Genomic DNA, 20,451 nt, shown 5'->3' with positions numbered 1-20,451 from the left:
GTTTTCCTCCAAAGTCAAATTTTTTAGTTTACTTTGCTAGAACAGTAAAAATACAAGATGCTGAGCTGCCCAGGAAGGAACCTTTGCCCATGAAAGTTGATACTATTTTTCAAATTTATTCAGGGCCATAATTATACATTGAAAAGTTGGAATGTTGGTTGTCGTTGTCTTAGTTGGGTTGAGGTTGTTTTTGTTTTGGTCTTTTTTTTTTTTTTTTTAAAGACAGGGTCTCTGTGTAGTCCAAGGCTGTTCTGAAACTTATATAGCCCAGGCTGACCTCAGACTTGCCAGCCTCCTGAGTACTGCCACTCTCAACTTTTGAAAGAAACATGCTCTTAAATGTCACTCTTGGTGAGCTGGATAATGTAGTGCAGATTTTTTTAAACAATTTTTTTTTCAATTTTAGAAAAGGGAAGAAAAACCAAACTCTGCTAATCTGAGGAATGGGAATTTCTGTTTCTAGGTCACTTGTTCAGTGAAAAACTTAACTTTCATTTTTGTACCAGAAAAATAATTAAATGTTTTTTCAGGTGGAATGTTACTGACTTGATTTCTTTGAGGTAAATATTCAATGAAAAGAAATTAAGCACAACTAAGATATAATATTGACTCAATAGTCCCAGTGAGTTCAGTACAAAATGGCCTGTGCTAAATTATATTCAGCCTAGCTAAGACCTGAACTACACAGCTAAATATATGCTCTTCATTGTTTAATTTCTATACACAGTTAAAACTAGTCCTCGAAAACCTCGCGGGAGACCTAGAAGCGGTTCTGACCGAAACTCAGCTACCCTCTCAGATCCGTCTATGTTTCCCTCTCTAAGTAAATCAGAGACCAAATCTGCAGAGAAAATCAAGAAGAAAGATTCTAAAAGCATAGAAAAGAAGAGAGGACGACCTCCCACCTTCCCTGGGGTAAAAATCAAAATCGCACCTGGAAAGGACATTTCAGAGTTAACGAAAGGAAGCAAAGAAGATAGTCTGAAAAAAATTAAACGGACCCCTTCTGCTATGTTCCAGCAAGCCACAAAGATTAAAAAATTAAGAGCAGGTAAACTCTCTCCTCTCAAGTCTAAGTTTAAGACAGGGAAGCTCCAAATAGGAAGGAAGGGGGTACAGATTGTAAGACGGCGAGGAAGGCCACCATCCACAGAACGGATAAAGACCCCTTCAGGTCTGCTCCTTAACTCTGAACTGGAAAAGCCCCAGAAGGTCCGGAAAGACAAGGAAGGGACACCCCCACTCACGAAAGAAGACAAGACCGCGGTGAGACAGAGCCCTCGAAGGATTAAACCGGTCAGGATTATTCCTTCTTCTAAAAGGACCGATGCCGCAATCGCTAAGCAGCTCTTGCAGAGGGCAAAGAAGGGGGCACAGAAGAAAATCGAGAAGGAAGCAGCTCAGCTGCAGGGGAGGAAGGTGAAGACGCAGGTCAAAAACATCCGGCAGTTCATCATGCCTGTGGTCAGCGCCATCTCCTCGAGGATCATCAAAACCCCCCGACGCTTCATAGAGGATGAGGATTACGACCCTCCGATTAAAATTCCGCGACTAGAATCCACACCAAACAGTAGATTCAGCGCCACGTCCTGTGGATCTTCTGAAAAGTCCAGTGCAGCTTCCCAGCACTCCTCTCAGATGTCTTCGGACTCCTCCCGATCCAGCAGCCCCAGCATCGACACCACCTCAGATTCTCAGGCCTCTGAGGAGATCCAGGCACTTCCTGAGGAGCGGAGTAACACCCCTGAAGTTCATACTCCACTGCCTATTTCCCAGTCCCCAGAAAATGAGAGCAGCGGTCGGAGAAGCAGACGGTATTCCATGTCAGAGAGCAGCTTTGGATCTAGAACAACTAAGAAATTACCAACTCTACAAAGTGCCCCACAGCAGCCGACCTCGTGCTCGCCGCCTCCGCCCCTCCTCTCCCCCCCCCCTCCCCTGCAGCCAGCCTCCAGCATCTCTGACCACACGCCCTGGCTTATGCCTCCCACCATCCCCCTAGCCTCGCCGTTTCGGCCTCCCTCTGCTGCGCCCATGCAAGGGAAGCGGAAGTCTATTTTGCGGGAGCCAACATTTAGGTGGACTTCTTTAAAGCACTCGAGGTCAGAGCCACAGTACTTCTCCTCAGCAAAGTATGCCAAAGAAGGTCTGATTCGCAAGCCGATATTTGATAATTTCCGACCCCCTCCGCTAACTCCCGAGGATGTTGGCTTCGCTTCTGGTTTTTCCGCGTCTGGTACTGCCGCTTCAGCCCGGTTGTTTTCACCACTCCATTCTGGAACAAGGTTTGATATCCACAAAAGGAGCCCCATTCTGAGAGCTCCAAGATTTACTCCAAGTGAGGCACACTCTAGAATATTCGAGTCTGTGACCCTGCCTAGTAATCGGACTTCTGCTGGAGCATCCTCTTCGGGAGCATCTAACAGAAAGAGGAAAAGGAAAGTGTTTAGTCCCATTCGGTCTGAACCAAGGTCACCCTCTCACTCCATGAGGACAAGAAGCGGAAGGCTTAGTACTTCTGAGCTGCCACCTCTCACTCCCCAGTCTTCTGTCTCCTCCTCATTAAGCATTCCTGTTAGTCCTCTTGCCGCTAGTGCCTTAAACCCAACTTTTACTTTTCCTTCTCATTCCCTAACTCAGTCTGGGGAGTCTTCAGAGAAAACTCAGAGACCGAGGAAGCAGAGCAGTGCTCCAGCAGAGCCGTTCTCATCGGACGGCCCGACACTCTTCCCGTGGTTCACCCCAGGCTCGCAGACTGAGAAGGGGAGGAACAGAGACCAGGCCCCGGAGGAGCTGTCCAAAGGGCGGGATGCTGACAAGAGCGTGGAGAAGGACAAGAGCCGAGAGCGAGACCGGGAGAGAGAGAAGGAGAATAAGCGCGAGTCCAGGAAAGAGAAGAGGAAAAAGGGCTCAGAAATGCAGAGTAGCTCTGCTTTGTATCCTGTGGGTCGGGTTTCCAAAGAGAAGGCTGCTGGAGAAGATGTTGGCACTTCATCTTCTGCCAAAAAAGCAGCGGGGGCGGAAGAAGTCTTCATCGCTCGATTCGGGGACCGATATTGCTTCTGTGACTCTTGGGGATACAACAGCTGTCAAAACCAAAATACTTATAAAGAAAGGGAGAGGAAATCTGGAAAAAACCAACTTGGACCTCGGCCCAACTGCCCCATCCCTGGAGAAGGAGAAAACCCTCTGCCTTTCCACTCCTTCATCTAGCACTGTTAAACATTCCACTTCCTCCATAGGCTCCATGTTGGCTCAGGCAGACAAGCTTCCAATGACTGACAAGAGGGTTGCCAGCCTCCTAAAAAAGGCCAAAGCCCAGCTCTGCAAGATTGAGAAGAGTAAGAGTCTCAAGCAAACTGACCAGCCCAAAGCACAGGTACTCTTGCCCACCTTGCCGTTAAAACCAAGTTTCCCGAGCCCTTGGGGCAAGTCTTAGTTAGGTTAAACATTTGAACTGCTAGGAGACAAATGGTAGAGATGGTAGTATGTGCAGTGGTCTTTCAAGGACCAGTAGGACTTTTGAGAAGTAGAAAATTATGTTCTAATGTAACATAGAGGGGACAGTATAGGTAGAGATTGCTGCTAATTTTAGGATGCAGAAGTAGTTGACTTCCATATATTGGCTTACCAGCTAGGAATAGCTAGCTAGAGTTGTATACTTTGATGATAGGTCATAATTACTTGGTCAGATACACTTTGGCTTCGTTTAATTGCATTTGTGGCATGCACGGTAGTCTTTATTTGTTGTGTATCTCCTATTCAGGGTCAAGAAAGTGATTCATCAGAAACCTCTGTGCGAGGACCCCGGATTAAACACGTCTGCAGAAGAGCTGCTGTTGCCCTTGGCCGGAAACGAGCTGTGTTTCCTGATGACATGCCCACCTTGAGTGCCTTACCATGGGAAGAACGAGAAAAAATTTTGTCTTCCATGGGAAATGATGGTAAGTCAAGGAAATCGACCTTGGAATTGTGAGCAGACCTATTCATTTGCTTTCTCTGCAGATGCCAATAGGATCTTCATAGTTCATTAGACTGGATTTAAAAAAAAAACAAAAAGACAAAAAAAAAAAACCAAAGTCAGATAGCTGGAGGGGATTAAATATTTGAAGATTTCGTTAGAGGAAATGCCTCATAAAGAAAAGGTGAGCTACCCCAGGAAGACTGGTAAGCCATCAGACTGTGATGCAAGTCTAGCTCCTGACAGAGAAGAGGGAAGAAGGGGTAGAGCCTGCCTAGAACCTGCCTAGACTGCCATGCAGTAGAAGAAAGGTTTGGCGAGGCTGTCAGAGGCGTCTCATGTCTCAAAAACAAGGTTAGTGTCTCGACCACACTAAGAACCTGCCTGGAAGCAGCTGTGTTGAATGTGACCTCTTTGTACCAGTAGTTTTCAGAACACAGCAGCTGGATCTCCTGGTTATTTATACTTCAAGGAATTAGAGGCCTGTGCAGCATTATGTTAATCAGGGTTTCACCTGTGACTCTGATAAAATACCAGGGTCAAAGGCAACTGGGGAGGAAAGGGTTTATTTCATCTTAAAATTCTCAGGTCATACTCCATCACCAAGGGAAGCCAGGACAGGAACTTAAGGCAGGAGCCTGGAGGCAGGAACTGAAGCAGAGACCATGGAGGAGTACTGCATACTGGCTTGTCCTCATGGTTTGTTAGGCTTGTTTTCTTAGACAACTCAGGACCTCGTGCCCGGGGGTGGCATCACCCATAATGGCCTGGTCCCCCACTCATCAGCTGTTTATCAAGAAAATGCCCCCACAGGCTTGACTACAGACAGTCTGGTGGAGGCATGTCCTCAATTGAGTTTCCTCTTGCAGATAACTCTAGTTTGTGTCAAGTTGACAAAAACAAAATAACCCCAGGACAGGCAAGTTCTCATGACCGCCATACAACTCCAGTGCTGGGCACCTTCTCTAATGGAGTTAGTCATTTGAGAGAATTCTTAGACACATGCAGCTTATTCTTGATTTTCAGTTAGATCGTTTTGTTTTCAGTATTTCTATAAGGAGTAGACATTTAAAACCTTTAGATAATTTCTTTAAACACCTATGTTGTTTGTTTTTTCTTTTCCCACCACCCAGCTCCCAAATAAATCACACACCGAGGCTTATTCTGACTTATAAATGGCTGTTTCTAGCTAGCTTCCCTTAACTTTAAATTATCCCATCTATCTTTGGCCTTGGGGCTTTTCCCATTCTCTTACTTCTGTAAATCTTATTTTTACTTGGCGGCTTGCTGTGTATCTGAGTGTCTGGCCCCTAGAGTCCTCCTCCTTCTCTGGCTACTTCCTCTCTTCCCAGATCTCAAGAGAAAGGATAGGCGGGGACTGGCAGGCAGAGAGATTTATCCTTTCTCTTGCCTTGCTATTGGCCATTTAGTTCTTTATTAGACCATCAGGTGTTTTACACAGGCACAGTAACACAGCTTCACAGAGTTAAACAAATGCACCATAAACATAAATAACACATCTTAAAATCATATTCTACAACACCTCTGAGTTCTGTGTATGGGTATATTATAAACTTTTCTGTTTTGACTAGCAATTCAAATGAGTTTAATGTATCTAATGATACAACGGGACTTTGAGGATCTCTCAAGAAGGCATTAGACATTCCCTTGGAACTAAAGACACATTTCTTTAACAGATAAGTCATCAATTGCTGGCTCAGAAGATGCTGAACCTCTTGCTCCACCCATCAAACCAATTAAGCCTGTCACCAGAAACAAGGCTCCCCAGGAGCCTCCAGTGAAGAAAGGGCGGCGATCGAGGCGGTGTGGCCAGTGCCCCCGGCTGCCAGGTGCCTGAGGACTGTGGAGTTTGCACTAATTGCTTGGACAAGCCCAAGTTTGGTGGCCGCAATATAAAGAAGCAATGCTGCAAGTGAGTGGGTCTTCCTCAGAGGCGGTGACCTGATGGTCACATAGATCTCTGTCGCCCCTGGTTTGTCTCAGAGAGGCTTCGGAAAACCTGGTGTGGTTGCCTCCGTCTGCTCAGGTTTCTAGGTTGGTTGTAGAGTTGGGTTTTGTGATGTGATGAGATTTAAGCTAAATAAGTATTTTGTGGCAGTATCATCTCGTAGAACATTCTCAACAATGAAAACATTCTTTTTGTACTCAGTTCAGTGTGACAGTCATAGCTACATGGGGCTATTGAGGACTTGGCATGTGATTAATGTGACCGAAGAGTTACATTTTAAAAAATGGTTTCTAAAAGCTGGGTGGTGGTGGCGGAGCACACCTTTAATACTAGCACTTGGAGACAGGTGAGTTTGAGGCCAGCCTGGTCTACAAAGAGAGTTCCAGGACAGTCAGGGCTGTTACACAGAGAAACCTTGTCTTGAAACCCCTTCCCCCCCAAAAAAAAATGTTTTTATTTTAATTATTTTAATTTTAAACATCTGCATGCAATTCATGACTACTATATCAGTCAAGGTAGCTTTGGACAGTTGCCTGAAACTTGACAAATCAGGGGCTGGAGAGATGGCTCAGTGGTTAAGAGCACCGACTGCTCTTCTAGAGGACACAGGTTCAATTCCCAGCACCCACATGACCACTCACAAATCTTCTATATAACTCTAGTTCCAGGGGATCTGATGCTCTCTTTTGATCTCCACAGGAACCAAACATGCACACGATGCACATACATACATGCAGGCAAAAACAACCATACATATCAAATAGTAAAATAAAGATTTTTAAGTATTAAACTGAGAATAAAATGATATTTTAAAAACTTGACAAATTTACGCATAGAATTTTTTTGACGGACTGAAATCACTTTATTATGATTACTAATTATTATTATTATTACTAATCATTGATGTGTGTGTCGTGTATGTTTGTGTACATCCTCCCATGCACATACAGAGGCCAGAGGAAGATGTCTTCTTGTTTTAGTCCTACTCTATCACTCTTCTACTTATTTCCTTGGTCTCTTCCTGAACCTGGAACTCGGCCTGTGGCCAAGAAACTCTAGAGCCGCCTCAGACAATACTGGGACTATAAGCATGTGGGACCACATTCACATCCTTTTTTTTTCTTCCAAGACAGGTTTTCTCTGTGTAACAACTCTGGCTGTCCTGGAACTCACTATATAGACAGGCTGGCTTTGAACTCACAAAGGTCCGTCTGCCTCTGCCTCCCAGTGCTGGGATGAAAGGCGTGGCCACTATGCCTGGCTTCACATTCAGATTTCTAACATGGGTGCTGAGAGTCTGAGCTTGGTTCCTCAGGCCATCTTCCAGTTCTTAGAGTCACTTTTAGCTTTATAGCATTCAGGAAGCTGGAGACATTTTTGTCTAAGTCTCTGGGCCCTCTTTTTTTATTTTTATTTTTAATTTTATTTTATTTTATTTTTTTATTTTTTATTTTTATTTATTTATTTTTTTTTTTGGTTTTTCGAGACAGGGTTTCTCTGTGTAGCTTTGCGCCTTTCCTGGGACTCGCTTGGTAGCCCAGGCTGGCCTCGAACTCACAGAGATCTGCCTGGCTCTGCCTCCCGAGTGCTGGGATTAAAGGTGTGCGCCACCACCGCCCGGCTTTTATTTTGAATTTTGAGATTAGGGTCTCCATATGCATTTCAGGCCCGCCTCAAACTTGTAATCTTCCTGCCTACACTTCCCAGTACCAAGATTATAGATCTATAGCACTACACTTGACTTTCTGAGTCTTTCAGAATATTTTCTTCTTCTTTTTTTTTTTTTTTTTCTCAGACAGGGTTTCCTTTTGTAGCTTTGGCTGTCCTGGAACTCACCCTATAGACCAGGCTAGCCTCACACTCAGAGATCCACCTGCCTCTGCCTCCTGAGTGCTGGGATTAAAGGCGTGCGCCACCACCATCGGGTTTCAAAATATTTTCGTTCATACAAGGGTTTTTGTATATGGCTGCAAATGTGCTAGGCCAGTGCTCTGCCATAGAGTTAAACTCTCAGCCCAGCATGTGGAGGTTTTGATAAAGACTTTTGAAAATATTCTACTTTTCCAGTCAGTTTGTGGGCACACTCTCTGCCATCTGGGTTTTTATTTTATTTATTTATTTTTTTAATGTATTAGGAGAATTGTGTAAACAGAAATTCTGGTCACTGGGTCTCCTACACAGTGCCTGGCACAAGAGATATTTACCAAATGAATGACATTAAACCAATTAACATCAAATGTAGTTGAAAGATTCTTCATTGTTTACTCAGGGAATACAGTTTCTGGGAGACAAGAAGTAATTCTCAGCTGGTTGTGGAGGCTTATGCCTGTAATTCTAGCACTTAGGACGTGGAGGCAGGAAGATTGCTAAGAGTTCAAGATGGGTTTGGATTATACAGTGAGACCATCTAAAAAAAAAAAGTACTGTTTTAGTTTCTAAACTTAAGCGCGAATCTTGTCTTTAGGTACTTTAGTGGCAAGAAGTAATTTAATTTACATAATGTAAAGAAGTGCATGAACTCCATTTTCATGTGTCACTGGGTTTGATGTGAGTGAGGCATGGAGCTCAGGTACTGCTTGCCTTACACATGCAAGACCTGATATTTACTCCACAGTTCCAAAAATAGAACCTTTGTTTGGGGCCAGGAGTGTACTGAGTTGTGGAGAGCTTAGGATGGATTCAGTGCGGATGGAGTCTTCAAGTGAGGTTTAAATTTTATTAAATTTAAACTAAGGGGTAAAATATATCAAAGCCATGAGATGCAGCTGTAGTTTTATAGTAACAAAGGACTCGGTGGTTTTTAGATGCTGCTTGTGAACATGACTAGTAAATCCCATGAGAGAGCAGTAACTAGTTGACTGTAAGAAATATTGTTCATCATGTCAGTGTACACTCTGATGCCAGCACTTGAGAGGCAGAGGCTGGAGGATCAAGACTTTGGGACCATGCTCTGCTATATAGTGTAACCTGGGCTCTATGGAACCCTGTCTCAAAACAAAGCAGAAGGACAGGAGGGAGGGAGGGAGGGAGCCAGTGATATTGACATTTGCTCCTTTTACATCCTAAAGGTAGGTAAAATTGCTGACGCAAGGATTTTAAAGGTTCACCTTAACCTGAGGAGGAAGAAACCCTTGTTCTGTCAGGTGAACCTAAATGGCGACTCACTGTCTTCTGCAGACAAGGGAGAATTTATTTCATGTCTCCTCTTTTAATGCGGTGTTTTATGCTTTCTCCTTTGTTATTCTAGGATGAGAAAATGTCAGAACCTCCAGTGGATGCCTTCCAAAGCTTACCTACAGAAGCAGGCTAAAGGTAATGGTGTGCAAGGGCCTCCCACAGTGTCCATGCTTACAGCTGTACACAGTCAGTGTAAAGAGAATACTAGGTTTTTGTTTTTGTTTTTGTTTTTCTTTTAAAGTACTGCTCTCTCCCGGGGAGTTGGTGGTTGTTGAAGCTGGATGATAGGTACATGGGGGTTCATTTGACTCTTCTTTTTATTTGGGGGTATGTTTGAAATTTTCCCTAATTAAGAAATTTGTTTAAAATTCATGTTAAAAAAAATATAGCTCTGCTCTGCTAGAAAATCCCTCTGCATCACCTGGTCAACATGGCCTCAACTTTGTGGAGAATTTGAGTGCCAGCTTTGGCTGCGGGAACAAGTCTGTGTTACAGATCTCTCTGTATTTCTTCTTCTCACTGAAATTTTCTCCCTTATGGATAGATGATCTTGTTTTGTTCTCCTAGCTGTGAAAAAGAAAGAGAAGAAGTCTAAGACCACTGAAAAGAAAGAGAACAGAGAGAGCACTGTTGTGAAGAGCTCGGTGGACTCTGGTCAGAAGCCTACCCCACCAGCACGGGAGGAGCCTGCCCCAAAGAAGAGCAGCAGTGAGCCCCCACCCCGCAAGCCCGTGGAAGAAAAGAGTGAGGAAGGGAACACCCCTGCGCCCGCACCTGAACCCAAACAGGTCACCACTCCAGCTTCTCGGAAGTCCAGCAAGCAGGTCTCCCAGCCGGCACCAGTCATACCCCCTCAGCCACCCAGCACAGCAGCACCACAGAAGAAGGAAGTTCCCAAGACCACTCCAAGTGAGCCCAAGAAAAAGCAGCCTCCACCGCCAGAACCAGGTGAGCGCTGAAGGCCGGGAGAATGTCAGGCTAGCAGAGCCAGCCCAGAAGCCCCGGGTCTCAGACAGGCTGTCGGAGCCTGAATGCTGCCATCTCTCTGTCATTTGTTCACACCTTTTGGTTAAAGAAAGTGGACTCTTTACTGTTACATTACAATAACCAGATGCAAAACAGAAAGTTAGATTAGCTATGCTGCCATGTTTCTTCTTTGAGGTCTAGAGATTGTTTGCGTGCCCCTCTCTCCACAGGCCATTCAGTCTGAAAGCAGTCATTGCTAGCATCTGACCAGAGTCTCCTTTGAATCCTTTAGGTCCAGAGCAGAGCAAGCAGAAAAAAGTGGCCCCCCGCCCAAGTATCCCTGTGAAACAGAAACCAAAAGACAAGGTGAGAGCAGAGCTGCGTGTGATTCCTTGGGATGTGTTTGTTCTGTTCTGTACGGGAAAGCCTTGACCTTGACAGTTTCCGGGCTGAGCCAAGCAGTCTTCCTGCTTCTGTGTAGGTGCTGCTGGGATCTCACAGAGTTAAGGTATAGGCTTTAGCCCTTTCTGTTTGCTTGGTATTTTGTTTCTGTGCTTTCTCTTCCTTGGTGTCTTCCTCTTCTCCGTGGCCTTGCATGTGGTAGTGTGGGCAGCAGCTTATTCTAATAGCCATTTGCGGTGTTTTCTGCCCTCTATGTGGTTAATAGCAATTGTCTATGAAAGCACCCCCTACCTGTGCCCACTGTTTCTGTTATGGATGGAGACAGAGAATTTCAGAATTTTCTGTAGATTACCCTTTCCCTCTCTTGAGACAAGGTCTAACTCTGTAACTCAAGCTGGCCTTGAACTCCCAGCAGTCCTCCTGCTTCAACATCCAAAGTGAGCCACCACACCTAGCTCGCTTTCTCCTTCTATAGGATGCTTATCCTGAAACAGGTTTTCTATGTCTGAGAATTGACGTTTGTATTCTCACTTGTTGCAAATGTGAGGGCAAGTGATTTGTTGTTGTTGTTTTCTACATCTACTTTATGTCTCAGGAGAAGCCACCTCCAGTAAATAAGCAAGAGAATGTAGGCACTTTGAACATCCTCAACCCTCTTTCGAATGGCATCAGTTCTAAGCAGAAAATCCCAGCAGATGGAGTCCACAGGATCAGAGTGGACTTTAAGGTAAAAGTGTTTAGTGGTCATGCCTTTATTGAGCAGTATGACCTTTAAAGAAAAGGGTGTGTGTTGAAAGAGAAACAGCACCCACTAGAGGAACAAATAAGAACTACAGTTAGCAGATGGGTTCAGGTGTGATCCTAGTTGGTTTTCCCAGACAGGGTTTCTCCGTGTAACCCTGGCTGTCCTGGAGTTTGCTCTGTAGACCAGGCTGGCCTCTAACTCACAGAGATCTGCTTGTCTCTGCCTCCCGAGTGCTGTGATTAAAGATGTCCACCACCACTGCCTGACCAAGTTTATAATTTTTTTTTTTTTTTTTAAAGATGTATTTATTTATTATGTATACAGTGTTCTGTCTGCATGTATGCCTGCAGGCCAGAAGAGGGCACCAGATCTCATTACAGATGGTTGTGAGCCACCATGTGGTTGCTGGGAATTGAACTCAGGACCTCTGGAAGAGTAGTCGGTGCTCTTAACCTCTGAGCCATCTCTCCAGCCCCAAGTTTATAATTTTTTAAGCAGCAGTTATTTTTGGACTGACGGAAGTGAAACACTCTTGGCATTCTGGTGTCACTCTATTTTTATGCTTTTTGTCTTGGTTTTGCCATTGTAAAGCTTTCATAAGTGGTCTTTCTGTCTCTTTCTCCACAGGAAGATTGTGAAGCAGAAAATGTGTGGGAGATGGGAGGCTTAGGAATCTTGACTTCGGTCCCCATAACACCAAGAGTAGTTTGTTTTCTGTGTGCCAGTAGTGGGCACGTGGAGGTAAGGTCCTTGGCCTCTGTCTGCTGTGTGATGATGGGTCACTGTGCTGTGTGCAGAAGGAGTGACTGGATGCACTGTGTTAGGAGTTAGCAGGCCCTGTCTCCTGAAGCCAGCTACTGAAGAGCTTTTACATTTTTAGAAATTTTAAGAAGGAATCTAGTAGGAAGTACTTTCCTCTCTTGAACTTAGTCTTTACTAGAGTTCTTTTCTCTTAGAATAAAAAAGATTGCTATTATGTTGAATACCTGTGAATATAAGCTCTTGGCACTGGACGGCGGTGGCACACATCCTTAATCTCAGCACTCGGGAGGCAGAGCCAGGTGGATCTCTGAGTTCCAGGCCAGCCTTGGCTATAGAGTGAGTTCCAGGACAGCCAGGGCTACACAGAAAAGCCCTGTCTTGAAAAACCAAAAAATAAGGTGAAATGAAATGAAGAACTGGGGAGCCAGCATGTAGCGTACACCCTTTATTAATCTCCACATTCAGGAGGTAGAGAGGCAGGTGGATCCCTGGGAATTTCAGGCTAGCCAGAGCCACAGAATGAAAACCTGATGAAAAGAAAAAGAAAGAATTAGTGGCTGAAAAGGTGCCTCAGTGGTTAAAAGACTTGCTGCTCTTCAGAGGATACAAGTTCAGTTCCAGCCCCCACATCAGGTGGCTCATTGCAACTCCAGCTTCAGGGGATCCAGTGTCTAATTCTGGCCTCTGCTGGCATCCCACACACAGGTGGCATCCACTCACATCAACACAAAACACATAAATAAGAGTAGAAATAAGTCTTAAGAAAAAAAGAAGAGTGATCAGCACACAGTCTGCACTGTATTGCAGATTATGACCATTGCTTGAGGAATTTTCCATTTAAATTTTTTCCTAGTAACACATTTCAGGCCAGGTTTATAGGAAAGCAGCTGAAGTCTGGGGGAAAAAAGGCCAATACCCTCTGCTTAGATTCTCCAAATGTGAATAGAGTTCGTTCCTTTTTCTGTTTTTGCTTATATGTATGAATTTTTCCAAAATACAAAATGATTTTCAGTCTTTCAGCTCAGATCAAGTGTAAAATAAGAAATGAAATGTATATGCATGTTATATATATTCCATTTTCTAAAAACTGAGCAAGTTGCAAACAAAAGCCATTGTGTCTTGATGATAGTGTGTATTTCCTAAAATCAAGGACACTCTCTTGCATAACCACAGTATCGTTTTATTTTAAAAGTGGCACGAAGGAGTCACACTGTACAACAGGGCCCACATGGGAGGTTTATTGAGGGGAGGGGATTGAAGGAGCAGAGAAGGGGGCAGAGACCGGTCCCTGGGGATGAAAGCGAAGGAAGAGAAAGAGACAGGAGGTGGGCAAGGCTGCCTTTTATAAGGAATTGTAGTGAATGTGCACAAAGGGTGCTCTTAGTGGCTGCAGCTGAGGATGTATCCTGTCAGGACCCTAAGGACAGACCAGTACAGATGCCTAATGCTAACAAGTATAATTATCAAAATTAGGAAGTTAATACTGGTGCGTTGCTGGCACCTAATTGTAGGCCTTCTTTAGGTCTGACCACTTTTCCCTGTAACAAAAATGGTTTTGTTTTGTTTTGTTTTTTCGTCAGGAGAAAATTCAGGTTATTTTCATTATTTTTAAGTGTCTGTGTGGGGGTATGTACACTTGAGTGCAATGCCCTAGAAGACCAAAGGAACTGGAATTGTAGGTAGTTGTGAACCATGGGGGTGCTAGGAATTGAACTCAGGTCCTCAGGAAGGCACTCTTAACCACTTAGCCATCTCCAGCTCTGGTTGTTACATACTTTTTAAATCCTCTGCCAATGTGAAGCTTACTTTTCAATTACAGGTGGAAAATGTAAACCAGTGGTTAGTATGTTTGTAAGAATTAAAACTTGAGCTGGAGAGATGGCTCAGAGGTTAAGAGCACTGGCTGCTCTTCCAAAGGTCCTGAGTTCAATCCCCAGCAACTACATGGTGGCTCACAACCATCTGTAATGAGATCTGGTGCCCTCTTCTGGCCTGCAGGGATTCATGCAGGCAGAGTACTGTATGCACAATAAATAAACAAATCTTTAAAAAAAAAAAAAGAATTAAAACTTGAAAGCCGTCCTGTCTCCCACCCTTTCTCTCTGCAGTTCCGTTTAGACCTCTCTGGGGGGTCTCTCTCACTGCACTTAGCACATTCTGTTAAATCTTTTGAGACAGGGTCGTGCTGTGTAGCCCAGGCTAGTCCCAAACTCTTTGTCCTCATTCTTACCCTCCCAAGTGTTGTATTTAGAGGTGTGTGCTTAGTTCCATATGTTGAGTTAAAAACAGGTCAAGTATTTCCTCTTATCTGAAAACCAGAAATGTTTTAGGTATGTTGAGATGTGTGTGTTTTCTTTCAAGTTTAGAATATTTGCATATACCTATACTTAATGAGATATTTGGGGGATGGGACCCAAGCATAAAAATGAAATTTACTTTATTTTATTTCATATTTGCTATACATATCTCAAAGGTAATTTTAGACAATAATTTTTGAGATAGGGTCGCACTGTGTATCCCTGACTGGCCTGGAACTTACTTTGTAGACCAGGATGGCCTCAAATTCAGAGATCTGCCTGCCTCTCCAGTACTGGGATTAAAGGTGTGCGCTACCATGCCCAGCTTATACTTATTTTCAATAGGTTGGGCTATGAGACAATTTTGTGTACATTGAACAAGGGAGGTTGGGAGTGCAGTTTTCTTCATGGACATCCTGTAAGACTGCAAGATTGACATTTTGGTGCACTGGGTCATGGGATATCACCTGTGGGTTCCTAGGACCCACAGGATGTGGTTGTTCTTTCTTTCTGCACCCTGGTTACACACTTTGTTCTCATCTTCTTGCTACAGTTTGTGTATTGCCAAGTGTGTTGCGAACCCTTCCACAAGTTTTGCTTAGAGGAGAATGAGCGCCCCCTGGAGGACCAGCTGGAAAACTGGTGTTGTCGCCGCTGTAAATTCTGCCATGTTTGTGGAAGGCAGCATCAGGCTACCAAGGTAGAAGACCTAGTCAGTAGTGGAGCCTCCGCTTCCACCCCGCCTTCTGTGCCGGGATTTCATGTCAATAGCACTGTCTCCGCTGACAGTTTTCTGTCTGTTCGAAACTGATTTCTTGATTTTTCCTTTTAATTTTTGGCAAATAGCAGAAAATGAGTTTAGGAAATAAAATCCAAAATTAAGTAAAATCTGTCTGATAAATTTACTTATTACGGAGTGACTTTGAGTTTCTCTGTGTTTCCTGGGGAGTAAGCAGTGCATGACGGAACCTGAGGTGTCGTCGTCGGGGGCTGGGAACAGATCGACGGAGGGCAGTGTGATTTGTGTCCTCTTGTTGTCTTTCCCCACAGCAGCTACTGGAGTGTAACAAGTGCCGAAACAGCTATCACCCTGAGTGCCTGGGACCAAACTACCCCACCAAACCCACGAAGAAAAAGAAAGTGTGGGTGGGTACAACGCACTGCGCTCCTTCCCCAAGTATTGTGGTGGCTGGGTGAGGCTGGTGACTTGTAACAGGATGTCCCTGCTTCAGTGTGCCAGCGTAACGATTGTTTAACAGTAATCTCAGTAAGGAAGTCTACTCCAGGGATAATAGCATGAGTCTTTTTAAGTAACAAACATCCTACTGAATGAATGCGTCTGTTCTTTTCCAGATCTGCACCAAGTGTGTTCGCTGCAAGAGCTGTGGGTCCACGACTCCAGGCAAAGGGTGGGATGCACAGTGGTCTCATGACTTCTCACTGTGCCATGACTGTGCCAAACTCTTTGCTAAAGGTACCTAGTGATGAGTGATTGGTCCGGTTCGTCGTTTGGGGAGAAGCCCTGCTCTGTGGGTCACAGATGTGATTTAGACACATGTTCTGCTCTTGCTCTTCTTATTTCTAGTTTGTTTTGTTGTTTTGTTTTGAGAAAGGGTCTCTATGTAGCCTTGGCTGTCCTGGAATTCATTGTGAGGACTAGAGTGATCTTTAACTCACAGAGTTCCACATGCCTCAGCCCCCTAAATACAGAGATTAAGGGTGTGGGCCACCATTCCCTGCCTTTTGCTTCTTTATTTACATAGGCAGCCAACTTGGAACATCTTTCTGACTTATATAGGAAGAATTCTGGGGAAATTTTATTATTGCTAATTAGAAACAACTGCTCTAAAACAGCAAACCAAATTGCGGAAAATACACATTTGTTTTCAGAACAAAGTTGAGGTGATATATAAACATTTTGCTCTAATAATTACACTGGAAGTCAGACTTGATAACACAGGCCCATAATCCCAGCACTCAGGATGCAGAGGCAGTTGTTCAAGGCCAGCCCTGGGAACTCAGCAAGAACCTTTCTCAAAATAAAGGTGGGGGGGGTCAGGAAAGACCTGGGGGTGTCATCAGTAGAGTTCTTGCCTAGATTGCAAGGCCCTGGGTACAGTCCTTAGCAGGGCAGAAAATAACTGCTAAGACTCCAGCTAACACGTTCAGCCCACAGTCTTAATGACTTGCAGTAAAGGTGATAAGAAGTGGCTGTCATTTCCCCTCTCGCCCCCTTCCCACCTTCTGGTTTTGTCTCGAATGACTGTCACTGTTCCCTTCTCAGTGCTGGGATTGTGAGTGTGCCTCCACACCCAGCCTAGGGTCCTTCAGATAAAACAAGCAGACACACCTAAGGATACTTATTTACTCATTCTTTTTGGTTTTTCGAGACAGGGTTTCTCTGTGTAGTTTGAGTGCCTGTCCTGGATCTCACTCTGTAGCCCAGGCTGGCCTCGAACTCTCAGAGATCCGCCTGCCTCTGCCTCCCGAGTGCTGGGATTAAAGGCGTGCGCCACCACCGCCCAGCCAAGGATATTTATTAAATAGTAAGATATATAGGGCTGCGTGGGTCAGTCAGATGTCTAAAGGCTGTACTTAGAAGTGAATCTTAGAAAGTGCTGGTCTGAACTCTAAAAAACGGCTGTAAGAATAAGGAGTGAAGGAAGAGGAGGACATGACCACTCCAGGGCATGGCTGAGGAGGATTTTATTGTAGATATGAGGGAGAGCACAGCCAGAGGCATCTGAAGAGTCCAGACTGAACTGGGGTGTGGGGAGCAAGAGAGGAAGAGGAGAGAGAGGGCCGAGGCCAGGCGTGGAGGGCCTGGAGAGCACACGGCCAGAGTGGCAGCTTTATGTAGGCATGAGAAGCAGAACCCCCACCCCTGTGCTAGAGAGGTTTAAGGTAAGGGGTGGGGTGAGAAGTGCTGGGAGAGCCACAGATACCAGCGAGCTTGTCCTGGGTTTCTTTGGGACCTGACAAGGAAAACATTTAAATGAACTGTTTCTTACTTCAGGATTACTACCTCTTTATAAATCCAGACATTATGTTTGAAAGATATGTTCTCTTTTCTGACGCCCCTCCCCCACCTCTGGTGCTAAGGCTATCCTTAAACTCTTAATCCTCCTGCCTCTACCTCACAAGATTTGAGTTACAGTTGTCCACCAGCCTCTGTTCTTTTTGTTCCGTTATCACTATCATTAAAATCTACCTCATGTCAGGCCTTTAATCCCAGCACTCGGGAGGCAGAGCCGGGCGGATCTCTGTGAGTTCGAGGCCAGCCTGGTCTACAGCGTGAGATCCAGGACAGGCACCAAAACCACACAGAGAAACCCTGTCTGGGGGGGCGGGGGCGGGGGGGGGGGGGGGAGGAAATACCTCCTGGCCCTTGCATAGGTGTCTGGGGAGTCGCGGTAGTGTGTTTGGAGCTCAGATCATCTTACATGGTGGCTGTCTGGCCCTGTCTGGCCGTCCTGGTGCAGCACTCTGCTGGTGTCATTAGTGACTCCAGAGGATGGTGGGTTTAGATGAGGCTGACACTCGGGGGGGGGGGGGGGGGGGGGGGGGGGGGGGGGGGGGGGGGGGGGGGGTGCGTAGGCTCTGAGAGCATCTGTGTGGGTCAGAGCGCTGCCGTCTCCTTGGCTTCCAGGAAACTTCTGCCCTCTCTGTGACAAGTGCTACGATGATGACGACTACGAGAGCAAGATGATGCAGTGTGGGCGGTGCGACCGCTGGGTCCACTCCAAGTGCGAGAGCCTCTCAGGTACGGGGGGCCGGAGGGCCGGAGGGCCGGCCGCGGGAGGCTTCATAGGGTTTAGTCTCTTCCTAGTGCTGCGAGTACAGGACTGTGGACTAAGGTGGGGTGGGGTGGGACCTTGCATTCTCTGTAGTTCAGTTTTCTGTCTCCAGAGTAAGCAGCTACCTTGGCTGTGACTAGTTACCGGGAGGCAGGCTTCCTTTTGGCCCATGGTTTAGAGGACTACATTTCTGCACACCAAACCCTATCGATTCTCCACATCTGCTGGTTAGTACGAAGTCATGGGTTCATGTTAATTAATAATACATTTCATTTGTGCTTATTTCTCTTAAGCACATCCATTTCTGCACACCAAACCCTATTGGTTCTCCAAACCTACTGGTTACTACGCTGTAATGGGTTCATGTTAGTTAATAATACCCTTTTTCAGGGTCAGAATATGGGTATCCTATAAGATAATGGTTCTCAACCTGTGGGTAGAGACCCCTTTGAGGGTCAAATGACCCTTTTACAGGGGTCACCCAAGACCATCAGAAAACACAGATATTTATATTACAGTTCATAACAGTTGCAAAATTACAGATATGAAGTAGCAATGAAATAACTTTATGGTTTGAGTCACCACACCATGAGGAACTGTACTAAAGGGTTGCAGAATTGGGAAGGTTGAGAACCACTGCCGTCAGAGATTGACAGCTTGGCTTGGATCCTCATGCAGCTTTGTGGGTCAGTGGATAGTTAGCCCTTCTTCCTGTCTCACCCTTCAAAAGCCCTCATTGTCCTGGGTTTTGTTTTCCTAGATGAGATGTACGAGATTCTGTCTAATCTGCCAGAGAGTGTCGCCTACACGTGTGTGAACTGCACGGAGCGGCACCCTGCAGAGTGGCGGCTGGCCCTGGAGAAGGAACTGCAGGCATCTCTGAAGCAGGTTCTCACAGCCTTGTTGAATTCTCGGACTACCAGTCACTTGCTTCGCTACCGCCAGGTGGGCCAGAGGGTCTTTTTGTTCTGAGAACTTGATCTTGGGTGGTTTTAACTAGTCATGAAGTAAGGCTGCCTATTACATCTTTAGTTAACTTCATCCTTCGTTTGCTTTTTTTTTTTTTTTTTTTTTTTTTGGTTTTTGTTTTTTTTCGAGACAGGGTTTCTCTGTGTAGCTTTGCGCCTTTCCTGGAACTCACTTGGTAGTCCAGGCTGGCCTCGAACTCACAGAGATCCGCCTGCCTCTGCCTCCCGAGTGCTGGGATTAAAGGCGTGCGCCGCCACCGCCCGGCCTTCGTTTGCTTTTTATAGAGTTTCTTCTCTTGGTCATAACAGGGAATTTTTTAGAGCTAAGAAAAAGACCTAGGGGTTCGGAGGGACTTGGGTCAGCAGTCAACAACACCTCCTACTCTTGTAGGAGACCCAGGTTTGATTCATAGCCCTCGTACTGTGGCTTACAACAGTTCCGGGGAATCTACTGCCTTCTTCCAACCTTCCTGGGCACCAAGCATACATGTAGTGCACATAGTACACGTAGGCAACGCACTTCTAAACAACAGCAGAGTAGGACATTTGGTGGTTAGGAAATAGGAAGTGGCCAGGCGGTGGTGGCGCACGCCTTTAATCCCAGCACTCGGGAGGCAGAGGCAGGCAGATCTCTGTGAGTTCCAGGCCAGCCTGGGCTACAGAGTGAGTTCCAGGACAGCCAGGGATATACAAAGAAACCTTGTCTTGAAAAACAAAAAAAGAAGAAAAGAAATAGGAAGTGTCTGTGTCTTCCCAGGCCTCACTCCCAGGCTGTTTGGCCCCATGTGGTGGGTTATGCTTATAACTCCAGCACTTAGGAGGCAGAGGCAGGACTATTGCTGTGAGTTTGAGGCTTACACAGTAATTCCCCATCTCGAAAGACAAAACAAAGGAAGTTTGGACTTCATCTGCCATCATTGATGGGGATTCAGTGAAGGGCTGCATGAGAGCAACCTGATCTGAGTTGCTTCTTAGAAAATACTTCTCCCGACTGAAGAGGAGGGGCTGACGAGACCTGGGCCTGACAGCAGTTTCAGCAGGCAGCTAAGAGCCTGCTGTGAAGTTCTCATTTACAAAGTGGTCATTGACAACTAAACAGTCCCCTGGGAGAGCGAGTGCATCACCTGAGCACGGAGCTAGGTGCTTGATTCATCATTCAATCTAAAGCTCCAGCTTTTTTTTTTTTTTTTTCCGGTTTTTCGAGACAGGGTTTCTCTGTGTAGCTTTGGCACCTTTCCTGGAACGAACTCTGTAGACCAGGCTGGCTTCGAACTCACAGAGATCCGCCTGCCTCTGCCTCCCAAGTGCTGGGATTAAAGGCGTGCACCACCACCGCCAGGCAAAGCTCTAGCTTTTAAACGTTTTTGTCATGTTTTATTTTGTGTGTGTGTGTTTGTGTGTATGCAT

General features: G+C 45.5%; 1 protein-coding gene across 1 annotated transcript in view; it reads left to right on the top strand.

Moving 5' to 3' along the window:
* The window catches only part of Kmt2a (lysine methyltransferase 2A), an 84,850-nt gene that overhangs the window by 32,535 nt on the left and 31,864 nt on the right, over window positions 1-20,451 (top strand). The window contains 15 exon segments of the mRNA XM_052758598.1: window positions 728-3,015; window positions 3,017-3,379; window positions 3,767-3,944; window positions 5,659-5,798; window positions 5,800-5,894; window positions 9,178-9,242; window positions 9,675-10,055; window positions 10,366-10,439; window positions 11,071-11,202; window positions 11,848-11,961; window positions 14,833-14,979; window positions 15,330-15,425; window positions 15,633-15,753; window positions 17,929-18,042; window positions 18,837-19,021. Of these exon segments, the coding sequence (XP_052614558.1) occupies window positions 728-3,015; window positions 3,017-3,379; window positions 3,767-3,944; window positions 5,659-5,798; window positions 5,800-5,894; window positions 9,178-9,242; window positions 9,675-10,055; window positions 10,366-10,439; window positions 11,071-11,202; window positions 11,848-11,961; window positions 14,833-14,979; window positions 15,330-15,425; window positions 15,633-15,753; window positions 17,929-18,042; window positions 18,837-19,021 (4,493 nt within the window).

The sequence above is a fragment of the Peromyscus californicus genome, unplaced genomic scaffold, assembly GCF_007827085.1.
Source record: "Peromyscus californicus insignis strain IS unplaced genomic scaffold, ASM782708v3 Scaffold_11__1_contigs__length_118956290, whole genome shotgun sequence".
Classification (NCBI taxonomy): domain Eukaryota; kingdom Metazoa; phylum Chordata; class Mammalia; order Rodentia; family Cricetidae; genus Peromyscus; species Peromyscus californicus.
This window is presented reverse-complemented; position numbering and strand designations above follow the sequence as displayed.